The following is a 16,808-nucleotide window of genomic DNA, read 5'->3' as shown; positions in this document are numbered from 1 at the left end:
AATAATAATAATAATAATAATAATAATAATAATAATAATAATAATAATAATGTTTATTTATATACCGCTTTTCCAAATTAGATCAAAGCGGTGTACAACAGGAAGTACAATACAAAGTCAAAATAAAACATAACAGGCCTCTCTCCCCCTCAAGATGGTGGTCTTTGCTGAATGCCAACCGATATTTGGAGTTTGTTAAATTTTCCAAATAAGGGCTTCTCGGCCTTTTGGCTAACATCAAGTGCAGGAGTGCAAATACAAATTTAACATTACATTTTGTTTGATATAAAACATGCACAAATTAAATGGCATAAAACTTATCTTCAAAGTGAGCATACAAGAATATTGCAGAAGACTAGTGTTTTGGAAAGTTACTTTTAAAACATAATTCTTTACAATTCAAAGGTAGCAAAAGTAGTTGAACCAGTATGGCATTGTGGTTTGAGTATTGGATTACAACTCTGGAGAGAAGGATTTGAATCCCAGCTCAGCCATGGAACCCACTGTGTGACCTTTGGGCAAATCACACACTCTCAGCCTCAGAGGAAGATAATGGCAAACCTCCTCTGAACAAATCTTGCCAAGAAAACCCCAGAATAAGTTCACCATGATAAGTCACCATAAGTCAGCAATGACCTGAAGACACACAACAACAGAAGTAGTTACACTGTAGCTATAATTTTAGAGAGCAACCCTATTTTGTCATTATCCAAATGCACTTCAGATAGTTAATTACTATTTTAAAATACCAGAATGCTATCCCCCCCCCCCAAAAAAATACAAAATTGAGAATGATGCAACTGTCCAAAATTTATTTGAAATTATGAAGCGCCTTCTAGAGACCAGAATCTAGATGCAGGAATGGGAAACTTCAGGCACTCTAGAGTTGGACTCTGTGATTCTGTCTATCCCTCTGTTGTCACCAACTATATGGTTATCCTAGCCACTGCCATCAAATGTGAGGGCTTCCACTTATACACACCCTCTGCCACCTTATCTTATTAGATTGTTGCAGAATAGCTTTTTTTTTTAAAAAAGGGGACACAATTGAAACTCTTAGTTCCTAATTAAACTTTGTTAGCTCAAAAAGAGAGTCACAGTTTCCTTGCATCTATGCTCTAATACTCCTTTTATATAATTTATTTAAACAACTTCGCACCAAGTTACTTCCATCCAGATGTGTTGGATTAAAAACCATGTCTCCTCATGTTGCTTTGTCCTTCATCCTGCCCTGACCCATGAAAAGAAATGGCCAAATTCATACCAATTTGGTGTCCCCCACATGTACTAGACTACAACAGAGGTGGGCAACTTTGGTAAATCTGTGGGCCCCAAGGTTCAGCCCAACCCTTACAACATGACACAGTAGGTCCAGAAACTGTCAAACCCCTAACAAAATAAACAAATCAGAATCAGAAGTGCCTCTGTGTGCCCTCCCTTGCAAAATAACTGTTATTTCTGGAGCCCCCCCCCCTCAAAGAGTAGGAAAACTCATTTGGGGAGAAACAGACCTGGTAAGGACACCATGGTCTCCATGGTGCCAAGAACAAATGGCTTTCACCTACCCCAGACTACAACCAAGTTGACAGACTATGATGGAAACTGTAGTCTAAAATATCTGAGGAATGCCAGGTAGGGGTGGCTGGTTAAAAAGAAAAATTCAGTTTAAGGCAATTGGTAAAGTAATCCAATGTAACTTACCACCACACATAATATAATCTCTGAAAAAAGGGCATCGAAACCAGAAAGGCACGATGTGGAGGTATGGAGTCAGACCAGGGAATAACTTCTGAAATCCTGTGTGCTCTGTGCAGAAGTTTCCAAAGGCTCCAGCCACAAGGACACCATGGGGATGGAATCCAAAGAGGTAATTTTGACTTGGATCCAAATCAGAGGTTTTTATTAGCTGAAATAAACACATGTTGAAATGGTTACTCTTGTTTGTTAACAAGAGATGGGGGGGGGGAGAGATTTTTGTTGAGTGCAGGCATAGGCACCTCAACTCCACAATGCTGTCATTGCATAATCTACATATCTTTATTCAGAAATTAAAACCAATTCTGTTGCAAAAGATTTGCTCTGATGTAAATGCACATTATTGCATTATAGATTTGGAATGCATAAGAATTCTGCAGCCCTGTGCTTGTTTCTTGAGAAACACCATTGTCATTGTTAATACATTTATATGCCTGTGAATGTGTATGCATATGTTTTGCTATATCTGATCATCTACTTCTGCCTAACCAGACATTTTTATAAATATATTTACTCTAAGGTAGCTTTCCCATTTCAAGCAAGAGGTTTAAGAGGACAATCTTCTTTACAGTATTGGTTCAGTCTGGAGCATGAAGAAGTTTCTTTTTGGCCTATAACTTCCAAACTCCTCTAGCTAGGCTCAGTGGTTGAGGTACTGCAGCTTTCTAAAAGGAAATGCACATGAGTACAACTCAGGATAAATTACACACTTTTTTCAGTTATATGTTTGAGACATATACCAGTAAAACCAAAAAAACGAGATCTTGCCATGAATCAGAATTGAATTTAATTTGGGTAGCCGGACACTCAACCATGTATATTCGCTCTGGGCTTGTTTTTAGTTGTTATACTCACATGAATTGGAAAGTAATCCTTGAAATATCTCCACACTGTCCAGTTTCTGACCCACTGAGATCTCCTCCCTCCAGTCTGGGGTGTTTCCCAATCAAGGTAGAGCCAGAGTGCATAGAACACTGATATAAACCAGTAATCTCCAAAAATGAAGATCATAAAGATTACACAGCAACACTGTGCTATAAACAAAAAAAAGAAGAAAGTAGTATTACAAATCTCCACATTAATTTCCATTTCTTTTCCTCTTCCCTAGACATGCATAGCTCTTTGCATGCGGGTGGAGACAGTCACCACTCCATCCATCCACAATATCCATTACTGAATCACAAATACCTGAAAAGAGGAGCTTGCATGTATACAACTGCAGATGCACACAATGAATCACCTCTTTTCAAGTGTCCTTGTACACATGAGAAACAAGTCATCGCAGACTAATCTGATCTCTCTTTTTTTCCTTTTTTTAGATAAAACAAAAAATGAACTTTATTGAACAAAGGATTTGAACAGATGTTACGTGAACTGAATGGCATTAAACAGCTGTTAGTTCAAGCACCTGTTACTTCTTAGAGGTTATTTTGTGTCAACTGTTAAACTCACTACAGAGTATTACTGTTACTAGATTTCAAGGACACTGGCACTGTCCTACTTGCCTACTTTCCTAAGCTTATACACAATAGAATTGCCACTTTTTTCTTTTCTTGATAAAATTAGTAGCTTGGTAGATGAAGGGAATGTTGTGGATATAGCATATCTTGATTTCAGTAAGTCCTTTGACAAGGTCCCCCATGATATTTTTGCAAACAAGTTAGTAAAATGTGGGCTAGACAATTAATCTGTTAGGTGGATTTGTAATTAGTTGGCCAGCCCAATCCAAAGGGTGCTCAACAATGGCTCCTCTTCATCTTGGAGAGAAGTGACTAGTGAGGAGCCACAGGATTCTCTCCTGAACCCAATGCTATTCAACATCTTTATCAACCACTTGAATGAAAGAATAGAGGGCATGCTTATCAAATTTGTAGAATTAAGAGGAGTAGCAAATACCTCAGAGTAGAAGATCAAAATGACCTTATTAGATTAGAAAGCTGGGCCATACAGGGAAAAGGGATAAAAGAGAATGTGTACACTGTAATGAGATGAAACCTTAGTTTGTTTTAGAGGAAAGGATATAAACTGACTATAAACAAAGAAACAATGGTTTATAAATGAAGCTCTGATTTTCTTTCCTTGTTTAAAAAAACCTCCATATTCTGTAAAGCATTCAAATCAAGTGCATTTGATATTTTGCATAATATGTTCTGTATCCAGAATCCATATATTTATTTATTTATTATTTTGCCGACTGAAGTGAAGACCAGTTGAAATGATGAGAAGACAAGAAAGAAGAAAAATGAGTATGGATCTTTGCCCAATGAGGGTGACTAAAGTGCTTTAAAAGTGAAATCTAAAAGCCTCACGCCATCTGCTAGCAGTCACAATTTCATTTGAATGTCTGTAAACCTTCCTCATTTCTGTTGGAATAAGAACAAGATTTATAACTTTAGTCATTATAGGTTTAATGACCATGATAGTGCTAATGCTGAGCTACTGAGCTAGAAATGATCTTCAGCTGTGTGTGTTATCCTAATCAGCTGCTGAGCCTTCATAAAGCTAGCTTTAGTATGTGATTCATCCCTCTCCCTTTTTCTCTAATCCTTTTTCTTTGCATTATATTGTGTTACCCTGCTTCAATTTAGTTTATATTATTTGATATATGTGTTGTATTATTCTGCTTGCCATTATTGCTCTTGTTCATTTTGTATCTTTTGTTTATATTGGTTGTGAATACTTTTGTTATATTCTGTTTTGTTATTTTTAAGCAGATTTAGATAACAATTATTTATAAAAGCTTTTGTTTTGGGCTTTACATTTCCATTGTTTTAACAATTTCAACTCAATGCTGTAATCACCACAACTTCAATTTCAAGTCAGTTTTTCTTCCCTCTTCCACATCCAAACCTTCTTTCTCTCTCTAAACATCTAACTTGATGTTAGGATATAGGGATCTCACATTTGCCTGCATTTTACTGCTTCTTCAGCTGGTTTACATTACTATGGAGTTCGGAAGGCTTTAAAAGAGAATGAAAACTGGGATTCTCAGAGCGTTCAACTCCAACAGATTCAGAGTTTGCTCAGTAATCTCATGTGTGTGGGAAACATATAAAAGAGTAGCTTATTTTAGAAACTATCACAGCCATGATCATTTTTTTGCCTTTCCCCTGTTTTTTTCACATCTGTCACCAGCCCTTCAAAAGTATCTTGGGGCTCATTTATTCTACAAGGTGAGAGGAATGTATTGAGTTTGTGGTTCAATGTATTCCTGGCATGAAGATGACTCAACAGAGTGTCACTTGGCTTGACAGAATTACCACCTTTTCAGCTCCTTGGCAGGCCTCCATGTGGGTTAACAACAATATGACCTTGAGGCATGCATGCAAGTCACACAATGCAGAGATGGCTAGTGCCAGAGCAGGCTATTCAAAGAACTCCGCTATCAGATAGCAAGAACAGTTTGTGGGTTTTATTTTAACTCTCCAGCTCACCCTGGTCTCCAGTCTAGCAAATGTGAATCCCAGTGATACACACCCCCATTGTGTCTGTCTGAATGGGCTATTAGCCAAAATTACTGTGAACCCATGACTCAAAAAGATCAACAAGAATCACTCAAGAGGTTTTCTTAAGATGCTTTGACAAATCAACAGCAAGTTGATGACTAAGTTGTGCAAACCTTAGACAATAGAAGATTCTTGGTCAAAAGTGACAGACTGGATAGCAATACAGACAGCTCTGAATGAGTAAGTTACTGGTTAGGTACTACTGGCAGGTTCTATAAACCAGGAATATAGCTAGGGTCAAGGTAAGCATACCTTAAGCTATAGGTAACTACTATTTTATTCAAAAAAGTCAGTGTGGTGTAGTGGTTTGATTGTTGGGCTATTACTCTGGAGACCTGGGTTCAAATCCTGGTTTGGCCATGGAAACCCACTGGATGACCTTGGGCAGGTCACACTCTCTCAGCATCAGAGGATGGCAGTGGCAAACCCTCTCTGAAAAATCTTGGTAAGAAAATCCCATAGGTCACCATACATTGGAATGACTTGAAGGCACGCAGCAACAACCACAAGATCAGGGGGGAGCGCCTGGAGATTGTTGATGCAGAGAAAGGGGGAGGGAGAAGGAAAGGGAGGGGGGAGAGGGGGCAGCTTTAATCCCTATTTGGTCAGTATGAAATCTGTTTCCTATCAAACATGAGTGAGGATCAGGGCCATCCTGCATAGTTCTGTCCCAATGTGGCATTCCCCTTTCATACTCAAAACAGAAATATATAGTAACATGCCACCCTGACGACATAAAGCAGGCCTATGTGCTACAAGCTGGCCCACATGGGAGGCAAACAAGTTTATTAATGCCTGGACTTTTGTTTTTGGAATTCTGAACCTAGGAATATGTTATGGGTAGCAAAACTAAACTGAGTACACTCTCCCCCCGCCCCCGCCCCCGCCCCCATAGCTATTTGTGGTTTCTGTAGGCTTTCTACATTTCTGCAGCATATCTTATGGAAGTGCATGGCAGGTGATTAGACTAGATAGCTGTAATGACCCCTTCATCCCTAAGATTCTGATTCTCATGTGGGGCTGCAAGGACGCCATTTTGTTGTTGCTCCTGTTAAATAACTGGGAGTCAGAAATCTTTCTGAGCTACTGCAAGTCTGCCAGGGAACTACAAACAGATCCAAATGTTGCTTCTACTCACTCCCGGTCTTCAGTATTTAATTTCAGTTTTGTCCTTTGCTGTCTTGAACAAACTGGCTCGCTTCCTCTGTGCAATTCTTTCTCCCATAATGGATGTTTGGTATTTTCCAGGGTTCAAATTACGTTTTCCAGATGCTAGACCTTGGCTCTGAGTTTCAGTGCTTCACCTATCTCTTCTAGGCACCCAATTAAGATGAAACCCAGTTTGTGAGTGCTGGCTTGAAAATATTTTCTAAAAACTTTTTGTTGGTGCCTGCTGCTGCAGGCTGCTTTGGGAGCCATAGACTCCCCAGGGAAACCTTCCAGAACCAGTTTTCATGCATCATGGAGTGCAATGCGATGTGGGTTTACACTAACAATGGATTTGGTAAGGATGGTGGAAAATCAATAGCACCTTATCAAGCTGTAGCATGTTCCTTAATTTACAAAAAATAACACCTTTATGTCCTGTATATCTCAATCCTGAACTAGTTGAAAAATCTATGTACAGCTGTATGGATAAGCAGTAGTTCAGCCTTCTGTAACTCAGTGCCATGCTAACTGTAGATCATAGCTGGAATCCTATTGGTTAGCACAAAAGCAGACACATCACATTGATTACTGAATGGTGAATTAATACCTAGGTAAACCCAACTGACTAAGTGACTTTAGCCTAGTTGAGAGTAAAAATGGTTTTTAAAAAAGTCCAGCAAATCTGGATGACTGTACTGGGGAAGACTGCTAAATTTGTTGACTTTGATGGGTAAATGCATTTTTTTGCTGAGGGAAGAGTCTGGAAAAGTACCTTTTGCACTATACCCTCCAGAATCCCCCACTGTTCATGGTGGCAGGAGAATTATGGGAGATGCAGTAAAAAAAAACACCAACATTTTGCAAGCTCTGTCTCTCAGACATTTCCCCTCAGGACATAAGTTACTTTCCGGAACAAATATCCTTGTGTTGTGTGTCACCCCTAGCACAGACAAAATAGAGGACAGGGCACCAGTTTCTCTCTGGTTTAGACACTTTTTTGTACTCTAGAGATTTTGGTCTGTACATGCATGCAAGTTCCTTGCTTCCCTAAAGGGAGCAATCTGGCTCAAAATAAAGAGGGTCATAAGTGCAACATCCCACATAGTTTGCTGACTAAATTCTGTGGTATTGCCCATGGTTGGTCCAAGGTATTTTGCAATCCTAAGCCAGAAGTACAAGATGAGAGACCTCAAATGACCCTACAGAAACCAATTGGACTACCAGTTGAAGGTTACTTCTGTGCTCATGAAGTTGTTGCATTTACCATCCTCTCCTGAGGGCAGCAGACTGGCTTAGAGCATGCAGGGCAGTTTGCCCAGAATATATAGTATTACTCTGTCCTCAGGGGAAAGGTCAGGTGATTGCTGTTCCATTTGACATCATCCCTCTGAGCAGATCACCTCACTCTGCCTAATGATAGGGCTGGTCTTGGTATCTGTGTTGTGGGATAGATAGAAAAATGAAATTTTGCAGGTGTGGGTTCAAGGAACCATATCATTGGACAAGAACTCAGGAACAAATTAATTAATTAGTTAATTTAATTTAACATTGCCATGATAATCTTTTGTATTTCTTAAAATCTATACTGTATTCCTTTCAATGTTATAACTCATTTCTACTCCCAATTCTGGGAGAAGCATGCTGTATAAATAAAGCTAATAAGAATTAAGGGAGTAGTGTACATCCTGCATTATATAGACTGTGACAAAATATGACCAGCCTGTTTCTAGCATGGACTGCAGCTCACAGTTTATGCAGCCTACAATGAACCCAGCTGTCTGCTGCTGGTTTTACTTCTAATTTTGTTCTCTGGATTTATCTTTTTTTAATCTGACTTGTTTCATTTTGCCTTTATTAGATGTATTTGCCTAATTTACTTTTAAACTGCTTCTTTTACTATTATATTGCTATTTTGTATGTTTATGTTTTTGATTTGTAAACCACCCATAGAGCTTTGGTTATTGGACAGATAACAAATACAACCATTACCAATAACTGGCTGAATGAACAACTAAGGGCTTGTTCCCACTATCAAATACAGCAAATTGCAATTTGGTGCAAATGACCCTCATTCCCATTTAAAACCACTTCCTGTCCTGATGTGATCGAATCCGGTCGTGATGAAGCAAGGCAAAGGCAAAAGAACTGGTTTTTCCACACATTAGCTTAAAAGAGGGTCTTTTTAAAAGAATAGATTCTGACGAATGTTGAACAAGTGCGAACGACAGATCAGAATCACAGCATTCTGGAGGGAAAGGACTAATGGTAGAGGGGTGTTTACCATCCCTCCCCATTTTTTGGGAGATGTCACCCCCCCCCCCCTTTTCATTTTTTGGTGTGACTTTTGGTTGCTTTTTTAAAAATAATAATAAAATTAATCGATGAAGTGATAGAATGGTTTAGCAACTGCTTGCAAAGGTGCTAAACCACTCTATTGCTTCATCAATTAATTTTATTTACAAAAAAGAAAAAACATGCTGTGTCCTCCCTCCCCAAGCCTTCCTTGGCCCCAGTGCCCTTCCTCCCCAAGCTTTCCTTGGCCCTGGTGCCCTCCCTCCCCAAGCCTTCCTTGGCCCCAGTGCCCTCCCTCCCCAAGCTTTCCTTGGTCCTGGTGCCCTCTCTTCCCAAACCTTCCTTGGCCCCAATGCCCTTCCTCCCCAAGCTTTCCTTGGCCCTGGTGCCCTCCCTTCCAAAGCCTTCCTTGGCCCTGGTGCCCTCCCTCCTCAAGCCTTCCTTGGCCCTGATGCCCGCCCTTCCCAAGCCTTCCTTGACCCCAGTGCCCTCCTTCCCCAAGCTTTCCTTGGCTCTGGTGCCCTCCCTCCCCAAGCCTTCCTGGGTCTCTTGCCTCCTCCCTGGTCCTGTGTCTTGCCCTCCATCCTCCCCGGCCTTGCTCCATTGCCATCCTCCTCCTGCCTCCTTCTTCCTCTTTCTCCCCCTCATGTCGCTCTGATCCTCCCTCATCACACTCTCTCAGCCTCACTCTCTCAGCCTCAGGTCACACTGTCTCAGCCTCCAAACCCTGCCCCCCCCCCATTTCCAAGCTGAAGCTGCTGCTTACATCACAGGTGATTGACGGTGGATTTTGAAGCAGCGCTAGCAGTGGAGATGAAAATCATGGCAGAAAAAAGCGATTTCACTGGGGTAAGGAAAAGATCCTCTTTCATAATGGGAACGGGGACCTTTTAGAATCGCTTTCCAAATTGGAGCAAGGGGGAGTTAGGAACCAAATTAACCTCCAAGTGGGAATGAGCCCTAAATAAAAGGGAGCAGTTTTGTGCTAACCTTTTATCCTCCAGATGGGTTGAATTATCATTTCCTTAGTCCCAGCCAACATGGGCATTGTTTATGCTGGCTGGGGACAACGGGAAGGCATCAAGGTGGGAAAGCTGCTGTATGAGACTTCAGCTAAAATATTTCCGTGCTGTTTTTTTTTTTTTTAATATTATTTTAAGATAACTGTTTTGATCAATGGTCATGTTAAATGCAGAGCTTCCATAATATATAAAAACAGAAAGAATGGGGTGCCTTAACCCTACTAATATTTATAAAATATTGAACTGCAACATATGTGAAAGTACCTTCTACTAGAAAATTCTCATGTTGAGCTCACTTGTTCCCTCTTCAGGTATTTATTAAAATAAAATAAAATAAAAACAAAGGGGAACTACTCTAGCCCCTACTGATATCACTCTCCTCGTGTGGAAAGTTAAAGTTTGAAACAGAGACACTTCCCTATGTGTAGAGGTTCACAAATGGAAGAAGCTGCAGAGCTTGGAAAAGTTACTTTTTTGGACTATAATACCCACAATTGTCCAGCCAGCATGGCACATCCGGCTAGTTGTATGTTTACCTAAATGTTTCAATAGGGCTTTGTATATAGGGCCAAATATACTTCAGTTGGGAACTCTTCATCTGTTTTTCAAAAGCAGGCCAGTTTATCATCAGCATACAGTTAAATAAATTGTGAGCAACTTCATAAAGATTATTCTGATCTTTATTTTAAGTATCACTGACAAGTTCTGAACCTATAATGAAATATAACTTCTAAGCAGAAGAAATATCAATTTAAACATTGCAAACATGTGAAAAGTCAGCCTGTTTATCTGTAGTGGTTTTGCCATGAATGAAAAACTGGTAAGTGTCTCTTCCTGTCAAACCTTGTAGTCAACCCAAGACAAGGAAGAATAGGTAATGAAAACCCTACCAATAGAGATCATAGTGAATAGTTCCCAAAGACAGTCAAGTTGTTTTGGCTCAGAGGCGAGACAATCCCACACACACATCTCTTTATCACTAGTTGGAAAATACAATAATAGCAAATTAAATAACAATTGGTTATCATTTTGTCATACTCAAACCTGCTGCCTAAGGCAACTATATCTTCTTCCTAATGGTAGGGCTGGCCCTGGGAAAGGCAGCTAAAGCTTGCAACAGCTTTCATAGCCTTGCTAAATTATTCTCTGTAACTAATAATGACTCAAAGCCATGTGCCTAAATTCACCAAAGCATGTCTTTGAACTTCTGACCTGCAGTTCATCTGTCTTGCTTTTCCTCTAGCTTTTGCCAAAGGGTACCCTCCAAAGCAAAACAGACAACTGTAGCAGCAGTTCTTTTATTAATCACTTGTACAGATCAAGGGCATGTTATCATGGATAAAGATGAGCCTAGAAAGAACAGATGAAAGAACAGTAAGAATTTCCTTACTGTTGCTCAAGTCAAGCAAGGATTTCTGAATACTTGTATGAATGGAGAAAATTTCCAGGCCTAACACTTAGCATCTCTTGGGTCCTATTTTAAAGCAGTCAGATTCTAGCTATGGCCAAGTAGATTGTCGTTCTGTACATTCAATACATTTTCAACTAAGGTGAATCTATTGTGGAGTTTTCTTGGCAAGATTTGTTCAGAGGGGGTTTGCCACTGCTTACTTCTGGGGCTGAGAGTAGCTTTTCTTTCCCCATTCAAATATCTTGTACCTCACTTTCAAGAACAATGAAGTCTGCAGCACAAAGCAGTTAGAAATTTGTTTAAGTATATATCTTTCTTTGGCAAAATTGTGAAATTTTGCTTAGAGATTATTGGACATTATTTTAAAAAGGCATTAATTAGTTGTGTTTAGGTTGCTCTTATCCAAGTTCTTCCATATACAAGAGCAGTAACACACTCATGGGAGAACAGGAATTTCACTTCTTCAAGATCAAACTGATTCTCCTTGGCAAGACTACTTAGATCTGAGTCCCTCTATTGCTATGACAATAAACACACTTTTAAACTATTAAGACAAATGTATTTGGGACTGCAGAAGTAGCTGTGCTTTCAAAAGAGGAAACTGAAAGCTGGACAGAGAAGAACGTGCATTGCTAAGCACTTCACAGAAGGAATGGTATGCATTTAATGCAGGCAGATTTCCCAGATGTACTGAATATTTTCATAATATCTGCTTGATACTTGGTTTTAACAGCAATCACATACATCCAAGATTTCTTCATTACCTTTTAGACTTGAGATTCATAACAAACTGAAGCTTTCAGCAGCTATAAAAAGCTCTGCTGCATTGGTGGGGAACTTCTGGCCTCCAGACATTTTGGAATGCAACTCCCAAAAGCCCCATATACCAATATTTATGGGAGCTGTAGTCCTAAAATGTCTAGAGGGTCAAAGGTTCCTCAGCCTTGGTCTGATGCTGGGGCAGGCAAGAATGGCCCCAGCCAAAATTCTCTCTCTGTTTTCATTGACTTTATTTTTATTCTTTCTATTTGCATGTCTTTAATTGTGCCGGGAGATGCCTTGAGTCCTAGCCTGTGATAGTGTTGGGATAAAAATCAAATAAATAAATTCTAACTTGCCTGAAGTTTGCAATCAAATATCATAGCCACAGAAATAGACATGTATATTTTATGGTAGCGATTTGAGCGTTGGACTATGATTCTGGAAGCCAGAGTTCAAATCCCAGCACAGCCATGTAATCTGGGTGACCTTGGGCAAGTCACACTCTCTCAGCCTCAGAGGATACCAATGGAAAAACCCCTCTGAAGAAACTTGCCAAGAGAACCCCATAGGAACATTAGGGTTGTGATAAGTTGGAAACAACTTGAAAGCATGCAACAACAACAAATTTTATATCAGACGAGGAGCTTCCGACAGAGCTTGGAAATGTTACTTTGTTGGACAACATATCCCAAAACTGGCCAGTAAACATGGCCAACAGTAATGCTGGTGGAGGGCTTCTGGGAGTTCTACTCCAAAAATAGTAACTTTCCAAACTCTGCTTCCAAGTCCACCAGGAAATCCATGTGATCTCTATAATCCTGATTGGTCCAAAGAAAAGACTGAGAACTATTTACTTTGTTTTCAGTGCCACTACACAGTATCAATCTAATCAAGCCTCTGTTCATGTAAAACTCTCAGCCAACACCCAAGTGCAAAAACTATTTTTATGGTCATAGCTAAGCAAACACACAGCTCTAGCTCATGCTAAATGAACAATTCTGTATAATGTGAAAGATGAAAAGAACAAAACAAATAAACCCTGAATACAAAACAACTGTTAAGAAAACTGAAGCTCTGCTATGCAACAAATGGCTACACAAGGCTGGGGAACTGTAGCCCAGGGATACCTTTCAAGTTTCGAGGGGGTCTCTTTTGTATTCTCAAATGGAGAGTCAAATTTTATTGGTTTGCAATAAAGCCAAAATTGTATTTCTTATTCCCGACAGGCCCAGGGACACTGGAGATGTAGCCTGATGAGCCTAAAGTAATAGTCTGCTGTCCTTTCAAACCATCTAAAGAAAACATGGAAAATATGTGATTTTTAACACTAATACATCCCCCTGTTCTTTTCCCCCTCCAGGCTTTTTAAAAAATCTTCTCCTGGTAAAGAAACTTTTAGTTCTGAAAGACAGCACATTGAATTTTGTGCCCTCTTTTGGGGCTGGCCTAATAAATGTATTGCCCAGCATATATCCCCAGATTTTTTAACTGTAATACCCATCAGGACCATAGGATTAATTTCCCATGCAAGCAAAAGTATGTTCAAAATCTGCAGCACAGACTCCAATCATATATGGAGAGAGAACTGCCAGATGTCCAAGCAGGATTCAGGAAAGAAAGAGTCACGAGGGACCACACTGCAAACATATGATGGATAATGGAGCGAGTCAAAGAATTCCAGGGGAAAAAAGATTTATTTTTTTTTGTTCAGTCAAAGCCTTTGACTGCATAGATCACGAAAAGCTATGGAATGCCCTTAAAGAAATGAGAATGCCACTAGATGGGCATTCAGACTACCTTTTACCCTGGTTCAGAAACCAGATTAAAAATGGGAAGTTCATATTGGCCCTGATTCTTTAACACCCGAATTTGAGGTTTGCACACCCATTGAGGATCTTTTGAAAGAAGAGTTTTACTTGTATCTTTTGAGAAAAACCAGGTCCTGGCAAATGTGAACTTGTCCCTGGTCATGTTCGGGGCAAGTTCAGGGGAGGGATTATGTCAGAGGGAGGGCAGAGGGAAGAACATGTCTCCCTTTCATCAGGGCGAAGGAAGAGGAGGAGGAGGAGGAGGAGGAAGGGTGCCATGGAGGGCAGGATCGGGGCTGAGGAGGAGGAGGAAGAGGAGGAAGGAGCAGGAGGAAGGGTCAAGTTCAGGGGAGGGATTAGGTCAGAGGAGGGCAAAGGGCGGAACATGCCTCTCCTCTCGCAGGCAGTTCTCTCTCTCTCTCTCTCTCTCTCTCTCTCTCTTGGAATTTTTATTTTTGACAGACTATGCAAATAGTTCTACAGGTTGATGCATAGATAGATAGATAGACAGATAGATAGATAGAATGTGTCTGCTTGTGCTACATTTCCCTTTCATTTGCTTGCTGCTGGCATGGCACCTCACTTTGCAAGAGGCTTTTTAAAAATTATTTTTTTGTGTGTAATATGCGAATGCTACAATACGAATGTTACAAATGTTTCCCTTTCAATTTGGCAAATTGATACAATATGTGAATGCTTTTGCTACATATGTAAAGGCATTCTGGGGTTGCAGTCAGAGGGAAAACAAAGCAAGAGGATGCAGAGATGGCATTCTGGGGTGAGGAATAATAATAATAATAATAATAATAATAATAATAATAATAATTATTATTATTATTATTATTGTGACAGGAAGAGGATGGCATGGGAAGGAGGCAAGAGCTTCTGAAGTAGCATTGGGCTGGAAGCGAAGGGGATGCTAGAGGCTGGCATGTGGAAACCCATGACTTTGGGGGAGTCACACTCTCTCAGCCTCAGGAGAAAGGCAATAGCAAATCTCCTCAGAACCAATCTTGCCAAGAAAAGCTCAGGATGGGGTCGTTTTAGGATTGCCATAATCTGTAATGACCCAAATACACACAACACACACAAACACACATCTGGAGGTTTTTAAATTTGACAAGTTGACAGAATATGTGCACACTGCCGCCAGTTTTTTTTTTTTAAAGGAGGGGGGAAAGCACCCATTTCATTGGCCAATGGCTGTAGGATACGTCACCTTTAATGAAAGCGGAAGTGAATTTGATTGACAACAGAGGAGGCTCCATTTTAAACCAGTACCGCAAATGTGAACTTCAGAGGGGTAAATTGCCCCAATCGAGGTAAAGGGTAGTACGGACTTCTTTCCAGGCAGATTCAATCTGGGGGGACCCAGATCTGCTCAGTTCTATCCAGGGCAAATAGGCGAGTGGGAATGGGGCCTACATCTGATGATCCTGATAAGGAATGCATTCTTAGGACAAGAGGGTACTGTAAGAACAGACTATGGAGAGACAGAATGGTTCCCAATTGGCAAAGGAGTTAGGCAAGGCTGCATTTTATTACACTACCTGTTCAACCTGTATGAAAAAAAATGTACAGTAAGTTTAGACACAGAAGAAGGAGCAGTGAAGACAGGAGGAAGGAACATCAACAACCTAAGATAGGCAGACAACACCATACTACTAGCGGAAAGCATCACAGAATTGGAACTATCATTAAAGAAAATCTAATAAGAAAGTGCAAAGGTAGGCCTAATGTTAAACATAAAGAAAACAAAATTAATGACTACAGAGGATTTGCATAAATTCAACCTAGATAATGAGGAAATCAAAATAGTTATAGATTTCCCATGCCTTGGATCAAACATAGATCAGAACAGAGACTGCAGTCCAGAAATCAGAAGAAGATTAGGAATGGGAAGGGCAGCTATGAAGGAACTAGGCAAGATCCTAAAATGTAAAGATAAGCAGCTGAACACTAAAGTTAGAACCATCCAGGCCATTGTATTCCCCATTGCCATTTACAGATGTGAGAGCTGGACAGTGAAAAAAAGCAGATAGGAAGAAAATTAATTCATTTGAGAGGTGGTAGTGGTGAAGAGGATATCGTGTATGGGCAAAACAAACAAACAAATGGGTCCTAGAACAAATCAAGCCTGAACTCCCCCTGGAAGCCAAGATGATTAAACTGAGGCTTTCATACTTCAGCCACTTCATGAAAAGGCATGATTCATGAGAAAAGACAATGGTGCTGGGGAAGGTAGAAAGCAGTAGAAAAAGAGGAAGACCACATGCCAGATGGATGGACTTGATCACAGAGGCCACAGGCCTGAGACTACAGGACCTGAGCAGAGAGGTAGCGGGTAGAGAGGTTTGGAGAAGTCTTATTCACAGGGTAGCCATGAGTCAAAGGCAGCTAAAAACAACAACAATCAGTCCTAGCCAGCACAACCAATGGTGAGTGACAAAGGGAGTTACACTGAAGCATCTTGGAAACAGGTCACTTCAGATGGACTTCAGACTTCCATTGAGTGACTACAATGAACATAAAATTGTTTTCTGGTTGTTAAAGTAAGCAAGAGGAAACAAACCTGCATAATTCCTGTATGTCCATGAAATTCTGGTCAAACAATAGCAAACAATATACAATGAGTACTAGCATGGTGTTGTGGTTTGAGTGTTGGACTGCTACTCTGGAGACCAGGGTTTGAATCCAGGCTCCACCCACATAAACTCACTGGGTGACCTTGGGCAAGTAACACTTTCTCAGCCTCACAGGATTGCAATGGCAAACCTCTCTGAAGAAACATGTCAAGAAAACTCCATGATAGGTTTGCCTTAGCATTGCAATAATTCAAAGCAACTTGAAGGCACACAACAACAGCAACAACAATGGTGTCCTGGTTGATCATTGGACAATGACTCTGGAGAGCAGGATTCAAATCCCTTTGGCCAAAAAACCTCACTGGGTGTCCTTGGGCAAGTCATACTCTCTCAGCCCCAGAAGAAGGCAATATCAGGGTTGCCATAGGCCAGGAATGACTTGTATTTTAATGCTTTTTAATATTGTTGTAAGCCACCTTGATCTCATTGGAGAGGTGGGGTATAAATTATTATTATTA

General features: G+C 40.3%; 1 protein-coding gene across 1 annotated transcript in view; it reads right to left on the bottom strand.

The window, feature by feature from the left end:
* The window catches only part of MOGAT1 (monoacylglycerol O-acyltransferase 1), a 27,587-nt gene that overhangs the window by 8,469 nt on the left and 2,310 nt on the right, over positions 1-16,808 (bottom strand). Inside the window, exons 2-3 of the mRNA XM_042456148.1 lie at positions 2,611-2,789; positions 1,702-1,906 (exon numbers count right to left, since the gene is read on the bottom strand). Coding sequence (XP_042312082.1) covers positions 1,702-1,906; positions 2,611-2,789 — 384 coding nt within the window. The remainder of the gene's footprint in view (positions 1-1,701; positions 1,907-2,610; positions 2,790-16,808) is intronic.

Source organism: Sceloporus undulatus, chromosome 3, assembly GCF_019175285.1.
Source record: "Sceloporus undulatus isolate JIND9_A2432 ecotype Alabama chromosome 3, SceUnd_v1.1, whole genome shotgun sequence".
Taxonomy (NCBI): Eukaryota; Metazoa; Chordata; class Lepidosauria; order Squamata; family Phrynosomatidae; genus Sceloporus; species Sceloporus undulatus.
The sequence above is the reverse complement of the archived record's forward strand: the minus strand, read 5'-3'. Positions and strand labels throughout refer to the sequence as shown.